The sequence below is a fragment of the Nyctibius grandis genome, chromosome 6 (assembly GCF_013368605.1).
Source record: "Nyctibius grandis isolate bNycGra1 chromosome 6, bNycGra1.pri, whole genome shotgun sequence".
Classification (NCBI taxonomy): domain Eukaryota; kingdom Metazoa; phylum Chordata; class Aves; order Nyctibiiformes; family Nyctibiidae; genus Nyctibius; species Nyctibius grandis.
In genome coordinates this window covers 4,569,134-4,583,234 of record NC_090663.1, presented here as the reverse complement: position 1 = coordinate 4,583,234, position 14,101 = coordinate 4,569,134, and the positions used below count along the sequence as shown (strand labels likewise).

At 37.9% G+C, this 14,101-nt stretch overlaps 1 protein-coding gene across 1 annotated transcript in view; it reads right to left on the bottom strand.

Annotated features, from left to right (window-relative positions):
• CTNNA2 (catenin alpha 2) overlaps positions 1-14,101 on the bottom strand; it is a 410,549-nt gene that overhangs the window by 37,106 nt on the left and 359,342 nt on the right. The window contains exons 11-12 of the mRNA XM_068402626.1: positions 8,846-8,997; positions 1,856-1,969 (exon numbers count right to left, since the gene is read on the bottom strand). Of these exons, the coding sequence (XP_068258727.1) occupies positions 1,856-1,969; positions 8,846-8,997 (266 nt within the window). The remainder of the gene's footprint in view (positions 1-1,855; positions 1,970-8,845; positions 8,998-14,101) is intronic.

Sequence of the window (14,101 nt, the reverse complement as noted above, 5' to 3'; positions counted from 1 at the left end):
TCATATATTCAAGTTTTATTTCTACTGAAGACCCACACCAGTCTTTCTACTGAAATGCTAATAGCTTTATGGTGTACGCATATTAAACAAATCCATTACATTCCACAAATAAAAATCCAGCTTTTCTACAGAAAATGTTCAAATAAGATACTATTCTCCTTAGCAGACTCATTTCAATGAGCCACTCAAGACTGTGGCCTGGGCGGCTTCTGCTTAGCATGTTTTCATTTTAGGTTTTCATCATTTGTTACTTCTTGTGACATATTGCATTCTACGTTATTCAGGAATGGGACTGTCTTTATAATATATTATGTTTATACAGTGCGTAGCTGATCAAAGCAGAAGGTTTTAAGTGTAGCAGTGATAATAACGGCAATAAATGTAATAGAATTTAAGAATCCTATGTCCCTAGGTGAACTAGATTCTTAGTAAAAATATTACTGCAGTCTTTACTTGGTTTTCAGACCAAGAAAGGATGATATGCTACCCAATCCTAGATGTAACCAAAAAAAAAAAAAAAAAAAGACTGTGAAATAAGAGTCCAGCCGAGGGCTACAGAGATGATCAGAGGACTGGAGCATCTCGCCTACGAGGAGAGGCTGAGAGAGCGGGCTCTGTTTAGCCTGGAGAAGAGCAGACTGAGGGGGGATCTTATCAACACTTACAAATACCTTAGGGGTGGGTGTCATGAGGATGGGGCCAGACTCTTCTCAGTGGTGCCCAGTGACAGGACAAGGGACAATGGGCACAAGCTGAAACATGTGAAGTTCCATCTGAATATGAGGAAAAACTTCTTTACTTTGAGGGTGACAGAGCACTGGCACAGGCTGCCCAGGGAGGGTGGGGAGTCTCCTTCTCTGGAGATATTCAAAACCTGCCTGGACACGACTCTGTGCAGTCTGCTCTAGGGGAACCTGCTTCGGCAGGAGGTTGGACTAGATGATCTCCAGAGGTCCCTTCCAACCCTTAACCATTCTGTGATTCTGTGATTATATTTAACTAATGAGGTATAGCAGATTTGCAGTACTATAGGTTTTCTGCTGTCTATCATTCAGGTAATTCCCAGTTCCCTACTGGTTCTCTGCTGGAAAATTTTAAGGCTTTTTTTTTTAAAACTCACTTTCTAGTCAAACATATTTTTATGACGTCGTTTGCCTGCAAATTATATTCTGCTGATTTTTTTTTACAATCTGAGCTGAGCAGCCTATTTAGTAAAGGTAAATATTCATCAGAGGGCAGCATAATCCTGAGTGTTAACAAACTTCACTTCTCCAGTACCTGTGACCCCTGAGGCAGTCATCAGCTTAATCTGCAATCCCAATGCACAAGCTAAGGTCGCAAATCACAGTGACTTGAGTTTATCATGATGTAATTACCCTGGTAAAATTACACTGACTCAGTAACAAATGTCTTCAATTACAATTAAATTACAGGGACTACTCAGTAGCTTAAACAGATCTTCTTGACAGGTTTGCACACTGGGAAACATGAGTAATGTAAGATTTCTCTGGATAGAGCATATGATGCCCTGATGAGTTGTTTTTTTTTTTTTTAATTTGCTGACTACTCCCACGGTTTCAGCACATTCCAAACCTGCAAGGCCTTCTCCTACAGCACTAGCTGGAGCAAACGGCTAATACAAAGCATCACATAAGCCTAAGGTAGATCATTCAATAAAGTCAGTGCTTTTTGAATTGGTGAGACATGAAAAAACTTTAAACACCCAGGTGAACTTACTCCCATCCTTTCTTAAGCGACCCTGAAGATTTGAAATCACTGCATTTGCTTTCCAAGGCGCAGCTTTTCATTTGTAGCTATACAGACACTTAACGTAGTACGTGGGGTTTATACTCACCCTTGCACTCTGGCCAGCAATGAGCTGGTCATCTTCAGTCTGAACACTTGTTCGGCTACGAACATCATAATCTTCCTGCTCAAAGTCTGAATCATCCTCTAGCTCTTCAGGGGTCTAGAGAGAGAGAGAAAGCAGAAGAGAGGAGATGACAAGCTTATAAAGGATACAGACAAAGTCCTATGTACAGTAAGCTCTTATTTCATTGACTACCTGCCCAGAAAGTGCTGTTTCTCTTTCCTTTTAAATTAACTTGTCTTCCCAAGCAGTCAAGAACTGAAATTGAATTGTCTTAAAAATTAAGTTGTTTCAACTCTAGTTTTCTTTACAAATGGCATTTATCATTACCTTGCTGCAACTTTTCTTAACTCTGTTAACATGATGAATGCAGTTGCAGGAACAAATATCCTTTGGAAACACTAACAACAGGAATGCAGTATTTCAAAATAACGTTATTTCATATATAAATGGACACCAATACTATTATATTACTGGAATCTCCACGTAATCTTCAAAAGAGAAAGTAAATACCTGGGAAAAAGTAACTAACATCCTGGGAAAAAAGTTATCAAAGCAAATAAGAGATTTCCCATTGAAAGAAAACTTAAATTATGTCAACTGGGTTTGAAACAAATGTAAAGTTCATAATCTGCTTTATCTTGTTGGTTCACGTGGTTCTTTTCAGATACAGAGCTTTGGAATTTGCCTTATACCCTAAACTGAAAACACATTATCTCCATTGCTGGTGCTACGAATGGTGTGAGGGTCTCTGGGCAGATTGATTAAATCTAGTTAAGTATACACTGGCTTCAGGTTGTTTAAAAAGTTGGAGGGAGGGAGAAAAAAGATAACTGATGGATCTGTTTACTTTTTTTTTCACCTTCTAGCAAAAAATTAGAAGCAAAAAGTTTTTCCTTTTGTATATATGGAGAAACAGCCTACTTTAAATCACTATTTAGTACTATATTTAATATAGATGGTGCAAAAAAACAGAAATAGTCTTTAGAAGGAAGATTATATTCCATTTTGTGCTTGAATAGCATCTAGTACAACAATCTGGCCATGAGTAACTTCTGTAGGTACAATACATTATAGTGGTAATAGAAAAAGGAGATCTGTGCAGAGAAATCCTCACCTTACTGGATACCCATATGCCTCAGTGTTAACCTAGAGGGCCAACCATTACAGAAGAAATCATCCACGTTGGCATTCATGCTTGGAGGCAACGTCAGGTTTGCTAGCAGAGGTGCTAATCATTGCCAGTTGTCATTACAGCTCTGTCTTGAAGATGCTCAGTCACTAGGAACTGGTCCAAACCGTCTAACATAATGTAGAGAAGCCTTTTGGCGATATTTATATTACAGCCTGGTTTCCAACGTGAAGTGCACATCACTGTTTGTAACGGAAAATCAGCTGCTTTGCTAGCTACACGGTGAAGTGCACATGATGGGGAGAGGAAAACACAGCCATCTCCATTTGGCTTAAATAGTATGAATCAAGTGCGTGTTTTGATGCTGAGCACCAGAGGAAGAAATAACCAAGTATGACAGCACGGTAATGAAACTCAGGCTGCATCTCTGAAGAGATGCATGTACAAATAGTGTGTATAACAGGATAGACAGGTGGTAAAGTTTAGGTGGAAAAATGAATTTATCTTTTCTCTACTGCCACAGGAAAAAAAAGAAAGATTGGTGCCCAAAGGTCTTGCCTTCCAATCACCTTTCATCACTTTATTCTCCCTGCTCAGCTTCCTGCGGGCAGGATGTGACTTTAAAATCTGCCATAAGCAAACCAGCTACTAAGAGAATCATACAACTCCCTGAGCAAAAGAGAGTATTTCTTATCATAGGGCTCAGCTTTTCATCTGCCTAGGCTTTACTGTGAAGAGTAGGAACAGTGTGGAGGGTTTCAATCCCTTCTTCATAAACCAGCTGGCTCTTCCCCATCCTCCAAGTCCATTCAACTAGCCAGCTGCACTGGTCATTGTAAATCCAGTACCCTTTCCTCCCCCAGGTATACTCTTAGTTTCTTCTGTCGCCACTTTTATAGATAAGACTATGAAAGATAATGTGCAGCCCTTTCCCAGGGTTTCATAGTCAGAGTTGCAGTAAAGTAAGGGCATAATATTCAAAATATTACATCTTAACTCTGTAACCAGTAAGGACATGAGGATTCCTCTTAACAAGCTAAAATATGCTAAAAATTCTGTGTTTCAGGGATTTATTCTTAAAGAAACATTCAGAAAAAATGTATTGACGTTACTGCCTGACATTTATAATCTTAAAGTTTGTGATCTTTAAAAGATTGAAACTTAATGGGTATAGATGTTGAATTTGGAGAAAATGTAGTGCAAACCAAAAGTACAAGTTAGTGTAACTGCTAATAATACACTACAAGCACAAGAAATCTCAGTATTTCCCCTCTGTACAAGCAAGATCTAATTCAAAACTAACTTTCGGATTCACTCACTTAAGGTTTTCAAGTGTGGAGAATTTAACACCCTCATTTTCTTCCAAAAATGGCTACATTTTTCATTAAGATGAAGAACAGTAGGTAACTGTTATCTGTATGCTGCCATTTCAAACATGTTGCATGCTTTTTACTCTTGCACCACTGCTTTGTTTTATCTGATCTCTTGGAGATGCAGCGCACGTATACAAAAAAAAAAGAAAAAAAAGAAATACTACATTGAAGTATCTTGACTTAAAAGATTTTTACTCTTAGCAGGGCCTTCTAAACATACCATAACAATTCTAATTTTTGTGCACAACTAACAGGACCTTGGTATTTAAAACCTAGTTTCCAAGACAACAAAGTCTGGAACTCAGAATTATCTGAGTTGGAAGACAGAAGGACTGAATCAGTCTTGCAGACACCTGAACCTACGGTCACATAGACGTAGGAAACATGGATTTGAGATCGGAAACAGCTTCCAAACAAAACTCTGACAACCACCAGTGGCAGGAAGAGCTAGAGTAGTTTTCAAAACCAATAGATTTTTTATGAACTCATTGATTTCAACAGAAAAATGGACCATTTTCATAATGTTTAGTCTGCCTGTTCTGTAGTACAGGCCATAAGACTTCCCAGGACTAATTTTTTTCAAATGCAGTATCTATACTACACATAGGGCATGTTCTTCACTTCATTCATCTAATTCAGATTAATTCTCCCAGTGAAGAAGAATCTTTCACAATCCCAGATAAATCACCCAGTAAATATATACTTTCTCTTTTAAGATACATGCTTTATTTCTAGTATGAATTTGGTGACTTTCAGCTTCCAGTAATCCCGTCATTGGAATGTATATTTTTTTTTAAATATCTCTCTGGCTGCTAAACTAAAGATCTTGCTGTAAAAAAATATCTTCCATCAATATAATTCTGTTTTATCTTTCAGAACTGCAGTATAAAAATGTGAATTATGCATGTATAAGTTGCAAAATGGCAAATATATGCAGATTTATAAATGCTATTTACTTAATATTTCACCAATTCAAACATACTTGATGAATATAGAAACCCCACTATGCTATAGTGCTGTATGCACTTAAAAATTGTAAGATGCAATTATAAGAATTTCAGCACTGTAAACACCAAGTCAAGCTAATCTTGTAACAAGAGGAAAGAAAGACTGAAAAGATATTCCCCTGTTTTTTTACCATGAGAATACCCTGTAATTCTAAAAGCTAAGGAGAAAAAAAAAAAGCCTTTATAATATGCTTTTTTATTCAGCTCCATGCTGTTCTGTACGTTTGTTTTTGTAGAAAGGTAGTTGCAGCCTGAATGACTTAGGTGATGCAAGCAGTATCTGAGCAGCAAAGACAGAGAAGCTCTCTCACAGCATGTCTTCAGCTGTTTAATGATTTACAAGTAAAATGTAATACACTAAATTAAACCTGAGAAGCAACAGGCATATGGACCCCATAACACCCTTTGGAGACAGGCTATTTAAAAAGATGATGGGATGCTGCACAAAGTCTAGTTTTCCAGGGCATCTGAGATGTAGCAGCACTTTGGATTTCACCACAGTGGCTACCCCATAGGTGATCACGTCTAAGCCTACATTGACAAGTGTGGAAGAGTAGAAGAGGATTCATACATCCAAACAGTTGGTGGTAAGAACCCCACATTTGCACTACCCATATTTCATTTTATTCAGGTTCGCTGCAGTCTGCTCCCATGGACTGAAAGTCCCTTAATGATAGAATAGAATAAAAGTGCATTTAAGATGCTCCTAGAGCCCATCTTCCAGGATCACCCCAAAGAATAAAGTTTATATGCTTGAAGACTACGCTGTAACACGAACTAAAACACAGCGAGAGGGAACAACTGGAGACTGGCTCCAAAAGTGCACTCCTGAACCAAATAAGTGTAACACTAATGCTAATGTAGATGCAACTAATGGCGAGGTTGCCAATAGCAAAGGCCATGTGTGAAAGGAGAAGTCTGGCCTCGGAGATATATAAGAAAGAGAAAAGGTGCCATTGTGATTCCTCCTAACTGTAGAGAGGGTTTCTGTCTAATAACTGAGGCAATTTCATAAGTACCTATGAAATAACCAAAGTGTAATTTGATCCCTAGGCAGTAATATAAAAGATGTTGGAACTAAGTTATTATTTTCTATCTTATTTTTAGGTTCTATAATTATACTCCTAAATTTATTTATACTACTTCTTAAGTTCTGAAAGAGATTTTTTTCTTCTATATAGATCATAATAATAGTCCCCAATGCAAAAATGAGTCTCCTTTCTCTTCCAAAGGGACAATAAAATCTCCCCTTTCAAGGGAAAAAAGAATAATAGAGATTATCCCCCTTTCCTTCAGCTTACTACAAGTAATAATACCACCAAAAATTAATTTAAAAAGTGGCTTTATTTCCTCCATGGAATGAGGGAATCATCTCAGATAAATTCAGTCTTTCATGGCATGCACATGAAAAATTACTGCCTGAAAATAATTGTTTGTGTCAGATGCTGTAAAAAGTTTGCAAGGTTTCTTTTCTTTTTATAATTGTGCAAGACGTTTTACAGCCTGAATTAAAGGGGTGCATGAGATTTAATAGATTGTTAGATAAAAATATTCTAAAGACTGCCTTTTATAGCTTAATGCTCCCCCTTTAATTATACATTCCATTTCAACATAAGATGTCCGGATGAGAATGCTAAAGTGTGTCTCAAACTGAAACTAATTTTGTTTTCTACAGAAAATAAGGTTCTGATTCAGCAAACTCTGGTCTATGTAATTTTATATATGTGGATTTTCCCAGTTAACTCACAAGGATAATGAGTCCATTTATGTCCTTTCATTCTCTTCCTGGGTAAGAAGCACTACATTTAGATCCATAAATAAGTTAATTGTCTGAATGCAAAAATACATCTTCCTAATCTGGGTAAGCAGAATTAATTAACTCATATCACACAAGGAGCAGAAAGTGGTAGGGATACAATTGCAAAAGTAACCTGGGATGTTTCTAAAGGAGACTGCGAAGCTTGCATGCTGATCAGCTTTCCCAGCTAGTAGTTAACAGTAAGACAGCAATGAAATAAGTGAATGTGCCTCCAGAATTTAAAATCATTCTTTGTTCTTAGCAGAAACATCTCACCTGTATGGACGGTCTCATGGCAACCTCTCTGGGACCACTTTGATGTACAGGGGAGTGCTGGAAGCCAGAGCTCTGCATAGGGGATGGGAAAGCGTGGGTCTATAACAGATCCCACCTGATGATTGTGTCTCATGAAGCAATTTAAAATGACTTGGGAGAGACTATAAAAGATTAAAATGTGCTTAGAAGTGGTTCTTGTGCTAAGAGAAGGTTGAAAATTGCTGTTACAGATTAAGGAACTGGATAATCAAAAGAAAAACGGAGATCCTTTACTACGCAAATCTTTCGTTTTCATCCCAGTCCAAAAGAGTTTCGAATACCCCAGTGTTTTACCCCAGAAAACAGGACAGGTTTGCCCCCGTCATTTAGTCATGACTATAATTCAGGCTACCTGAGATTAGCACTGGGTACGGAATGGAATTTATGTTTCGCAGTTATAAAATTAAGTGTGTCAAAAGCTTTTTCTGTAAATGTTGATACATAGTGACAGATGACTAAAATGAAGCTATTTTGGAGTGCTCCAACTGCCTGAAGTCTTACATCAGTGCTATAATATACTCACAAGTGTACATTACCTGTTTGCTCAAAGGGATGAGCTGTTGTTTTAGCACTGTTACTTGCTTCATAAGTTTTCTCTAGGATTTTCACCATGTTTATTTGCATGTGGCTTTCACTGGGGCAGGTTCAAGGTAATTTGGGTTTCAAATAAGAGTTTCAATTGCTGAAGAGATGTCCAAACCAGATTTGATTTGTTGGGTATTTTTTTAAATCTTTGGCTGTAGACTACACTGAAAAGCAAGACACATACCTACTCTCACAATAATTATGTTGTGCTGTGGGGTTTTTTTAGTTATTTGTTTGTTTTTTTAAAAGATGGCTAAGCAAATTGAATCAACTTGTTAGTCAACACTGAAATGACACATTCTTTACCTCAGTAAATATTCAAAACCATCCCTGCAGAGGCTCACCGGAGCAGCAAGATAATTTATTTATTCATTTAGATTTTAACCAGACTTATCTCATATCCTAGGCAGCACACATACATTAGGAAAAAAAAAAACAAAAATCTACACAAACTTCAAAGATATTAGCAAATTAATGCTACTACTGTGGAAACAGAGATGAAGTTTGCATCTATTGGCAGGTGTGATCAAATCTTCTTCTAGGTGATTAACAAATTAATTGTGGTTCATCTCCTAAAGTACCCTCATCTCTTTACTTACAAATTTTTTTTAGCCACACATACTGTTGTTTCATGCTTGTTTTAATGTCAAGATTTTCTGGCTTATTATGAAACAAAGTTGATTCAAAGAAGATTTTATATTCATCTCATCCAATGTGATACTTTCCTGTAAGTCCTAACTTTTATTTCCCAGGTGCCTTACATACCCTTATCATCAGAACAGCTTTCCTTATGTCACGAACTCCATCATAAACCAAACGGGAGGCATCTATGAACTCATTCTCTTCAAAAGGCTGTGGGACATTCGCACTCAGAGCTTCAATGGCAACCTCAACTTGTTCAGCAAAACGTGGCATAACTAGATTAAACAAAATGAAAGGCAGTAAGATTAGACACCTTCTTTTGTTAACATTTTCCCCTTGCCCTTGGGCATAAATACTTCCCAGTAGACATGGTGCATACTGCTGTTACAATTTCAAGACCTAGGAAGGCTCATGGGGTGGGTTTGTACTGACTGTACACATGCAGAGCTCTGGCACATTTTCTGACAGCATGAAAATAGCCATCTTCATATTCTCTCCTCCAATTGCACAACAAAGAATGTAAAAATTCCTTTTAAAATTGTGATTTAGTAACTTTTAAAAGACTGCAAGCTATCTGAGCTATCAGTAAAGTACATTTAAAACCTTTATAACTTGGAATTAACACAGTACATATTGATATCAAATGATCAAAGCAAAATGTAGCCATTATGCCTACTAATCCAGATAACTAGCTGCAGTCTAGCTCATATTAAATAATAATAATTGTATAAGGGATAAAACATGTTTAGAATGCAAAATCCAGCAAACTACTGCCGATAATGTTCAATAAGTGTAGGAAGTGCTTGGGATATATTGGAGAAAACAAGAAAAAGTGACAGCAGCAATAGACTTAAACAAAGTAAACATTAACAAAACATTGCTAGGCAAAAAGGAAACATTTTAAGTAGAAATGGAGTTTGAGAAAGATGGAAGTTTTGGAAAGAGTATTAATAAATGCATATATCAAATTATCTTAATTAATGGAATGCTTGAAAGTGTAATAGGAGACTAATAACATTTCATAAGGAAGTCTTTAGCCTGAAAGTCAAAAAGTAATCATTAAAAATACAATGAAAACAAGTAAACATAAAGAATAAAAGAAAAATTATTTAGGGTCTGAGGGGTAAAACAAGAAAAGTTAGAGATGCAAAAATGGCAACAGAAAAAGCAACAAAGAACCCTAATATTTAGGGTTCTTAAATTTCTGCCTAGAATTTCTTAAATAGCAGAGGTAGTCAGGTATTTAACACAATTAATAGTAAGTGCAACAGACCTGAATTCGGAAAAGGCAGTTTTGAGAACATTCACATAAACATAAAGAAATGTATCTACTAAATATGTCTTCAAGTTAATAGAGCATAATAAAATTTACCCTGGAGTTCTTAAGAAAATTATCAAAAAATTTTTGAACCATCTTTGAGAATTCAAGAAAAACAATAACAGTGAAAGTTCCAGGGATTTAGAAAAAGAGGAAAAAGCACATATCTATTTCTATAAAAGTAGAGAAGAAAAGAATTATAGGGTATTCAGCCTAATTTAAGAACCCAGAAAGAAAATTAAACAAGATGTAAAGCAATTAATGTTTAATTATCTTGTAAATAATGAGCAGATGTCGGACAGGCAACAGATTTGTCAAAACAGGTTGCATCAAGCTATTACAATATTTCCCTTGACAGGGCAGCTAACTAGTGGGTTGGGAGAAGCAGTATATATGATACAGCTTGACTTTGGTAAGATTTTTGACATGGCCACAGATGACATTCTCAGAAGCAAAACAAGAGAAATGTAAATTAAATTACTATAAGGTGGACATGGAACTCATGCAAAAAAGCATCTCAAGGAATAAATTACCTGTGGTACGTTGTCAAAACAGAAATATAAGTCAAATGGATTTTTGCAATGCATCTAACAATGTGATGCTTTTGTAAAAAATGGCAAAGGTCAATCTAGAATTATTAAAATATATAAAAAAAAACTTGAGAGAAGATACTGTGATGTTGCACACTGAGGCCCTGGTTGGAGTACTACGCACATTTTTTGAGTGCCCAACCGAGAGTTTTGTAGCATGTGTACAAGAAAGAAAGATGTGAAAATGTTCTTTTAAAAAAACCATATTTTGTGGTTGTATCCAGACACATATCTCTATGTTTCAATAACATAATTTATAGAAGACCCAGGTGACGACAAGCCAGTCAGTCTCACCTCTGTGCCCAGCCAGATCATGGAGCAGATCCTCCTGGAAACTATGCTAAGGCACATGGAAATCAAGGAGGTGATTGGTGACAGCCTACATGGTTTCACTAAGGGCAAATCATGCCTGACAAATTTGGTGGCCTTCTATGACGGGGTTACAGCGCTGGTGGATAGGGGAAGAGCAACTGATGTCATCTACCTGGACTTGTGCAAAGCATTTGATGCTGTCCCGCACGACATCCTTGTCTCTAAATTGGAGAGACATGGACTTGACGGATGGACTGCTTGGTGGATAAGGAATTGGCTGGATGGTCACACTCAAAGAGTTACAGTCAACGGCTTGATGTCCAAGGGGAGACCAGTGATGAGTGGCGTTCCTCAGGGACTGGCGCTGTTTAACATCTTTGTCAGTGACATGCACAGTGGGATTGAGTGCGCCTGTAGCATGTTTGCTGACGACACCAAGCTGTGTGGTGTGGTCGACACCCTGGAGGGAAAGGATGCCATCCAGAGGGATCTTGACAGGCTTGAGAGCTGGGCCCTTGTGAACCAGATGAAGATCAACAAGGTCAAGTGCAAGGTCCTGCACATGGGTCGAGGCAATCCCAAGCACAAATACAGACTGGGCGGAGAATGGATTGAGAGCAGCCCTGAGGAGAAGGACTTGGGGGTGATGGTTGATGAGAAGCTCACCATGAGCCGGCAATGTGTGCTTGCAGCCCAGAAAGCCAACCGTATCCTGGGCTGCATCAAAAGCAGTGTGGCCAGCAGGTCAAGGGAGGTGATACTGCCCCTTTACTCTGCTCTCGTGAGACCCCACTTGGAGTACTGTGTTCAGCTCTGGGGCCCCCAACATAAGAAGGACATGGAGGTGTTGGAGAGAGTCCAGAGGAGGTCCACGAAGACGATCAGAGGACTGGAGCACCTCTATTATGAGGACAGGCTGAGAGGGTTGGGGCTGCTCAGCCTGGAGAAGAGAAGGCTCCGGGGAGACCTCATAGCAGCCTTCCAGTATCTGAAGGGGGTCTACAGGAAAGCAGGAGAGGGACTTTTTACAAGAGCACGTAGTGATAGGACGAGGGGGAACGGTTTTAAACTGAAAGAGGGTAGATTTAGATTCGATATTAGGAAGAAATTCTTTACCGTGAGGGTGGTGAGACACTGGAACAGGTTGCCCAGAGAAGCTTGGAGCAACCTGGTCTAGTGGAAGGTGTCCCTGCCCATGGCAGGGGCGTTGGAACTAGACAACCTTTAAGGTCCCTTCCAACCCAAACTATTCTATGGTTATATGATTCTATAATTTAGTCCAAATAACATAAATGGTTCTACACTCTTTATCTAGAAGCTGTTTCTGAATCATGTTTAAAATTCTCAAATGAAGGCATCCACCAACTCCTCAAGGAAATTGTTCACAGCCTGACAGAGTACATTGCTCAGATTTTTTCCCCAAAAAAGAAGATAAAGATGCTTATTTTAGTTGACCATTGCAATTCCTTTCTCTTGTTGCAATATATATTGTAATTTACAATTAACATCTAAACATTGTGTTTGGGCTACAGTTACTGATTTCCATTTTTTTTTTTTTACTTGACCTATGAATATGAAAGGACACAGAGAAAGCGGGCAGGGATACATGCTGTATTTGGTATGCTAGTCTGGTCACAAGCAGACCCTCTGAAGTTGTAGTCTTAGGCACAGAGATCTACAAGGGAGACATTGAAGTGAAATATTTTAAGAGATTATCTACTTGCTAAATCAGAACTCCTCCCAGTATCATGGAAATTGTTGTTATTTTATAGGCAGCTATAAGGTCTTTGTTTAGCACTAGATCCTGCAAAATGTGCTACAATAAGAAACAGTCCTCACCAGAAATAAATAATTTCTGAGAGATGTTTTAAACTCAAATGTTACTTTACTAATACAATGCTATTGGACTTACACCAAACTTTGCTTGAAATGGATGTACAAGAGGAACAAATAGGTAGAGGTTAAAGCAGAGCTCAACTGTCAAACGACAAAAGGATCTTCCGTATTTCTCCATATTCCCTCTCTATGGGATTTTTTCCCCTCCTACTTAATTTTTGAAGTTCTTCAGCTCAGTCAATGAAGCCTTACACCAGTTATGTTCTGGACTGAAGCCCCACAGGTCATTTTCTTACTATGTCACTCGAAAGATGCCAACAGTCGTGACTCCATTCATTCATTCAGGCAGCAGCAGTAGTAGATTCATAAGCATCAGGCCATGGGGAGGAGATAGGAAGTTACATTTTGTTCATTTTGGTGGACATGAGGTACTCATTCTTGACCACATGTATTACAACGGGGTCTGCCCATTGGGTGTGAAAGCTTCTTTCAACAATTTTCACCTTGCAGATCTGGCTATAGTTTAGTCCTTAATTTACATTATTACAGGTGAACATTATTTGCTATTTCAAAATGGAAATAGCTATTAAACTATATTATGAATTGCTTGCTTGCCAATTGCATTTTTACATCAGTGCTCATTTTTGATTAGACAAACAAGAAAAAACATGTTAAACCAGTAAGATGCTATTACTTGTAGTTTCTCTAAGCATATGCTGTCATTTAATGCAGTAAAGTTTTTGGAAATTGAGTTAAGAACTGTATTATTCTCCAGTTAAGGTTATCGGGCCACACTTGAGGAGCTCCATGACAGTGATGTATGGGGAAATACCTAACTCAGTTGCACCCACAAAACCTCCACTCTTTCTTATATGTCATTTACTGTACAAAGAAGGATATTCTCATGCCGACAGTGAAAGAGCTACAAGTAAGGGCGTAAAATCTGTTTTTGGCATTGAAACTTGTAAATGCATCAGAGGATGATTCATTTATTATGTGCTGAGAGATTGGCTAGGAATTTCAGGTTCGGAAGCGTATCAATACTTTGGGGGAAAAATAAAATATTGTTTTCTTAGTTTGAGTTGTAGTCTTGAAAACAATTATGCATACACTTAGACTGAAGAATGTGATCCATTAACATATCTCAGTTTAACTACATGAATTAATTAGGCACCTGCATAAATGTCGACAGAATCAGGTCCCAAGATAATAGCAACACTACCAACGTACTGACTTTGTCATTCTAACAAATAAAGATTTTAAAGAGTTTCTGCAGATGAGTTTTCAACGGCACTGAAAGTAAGATCACTGCCAACAAAACCT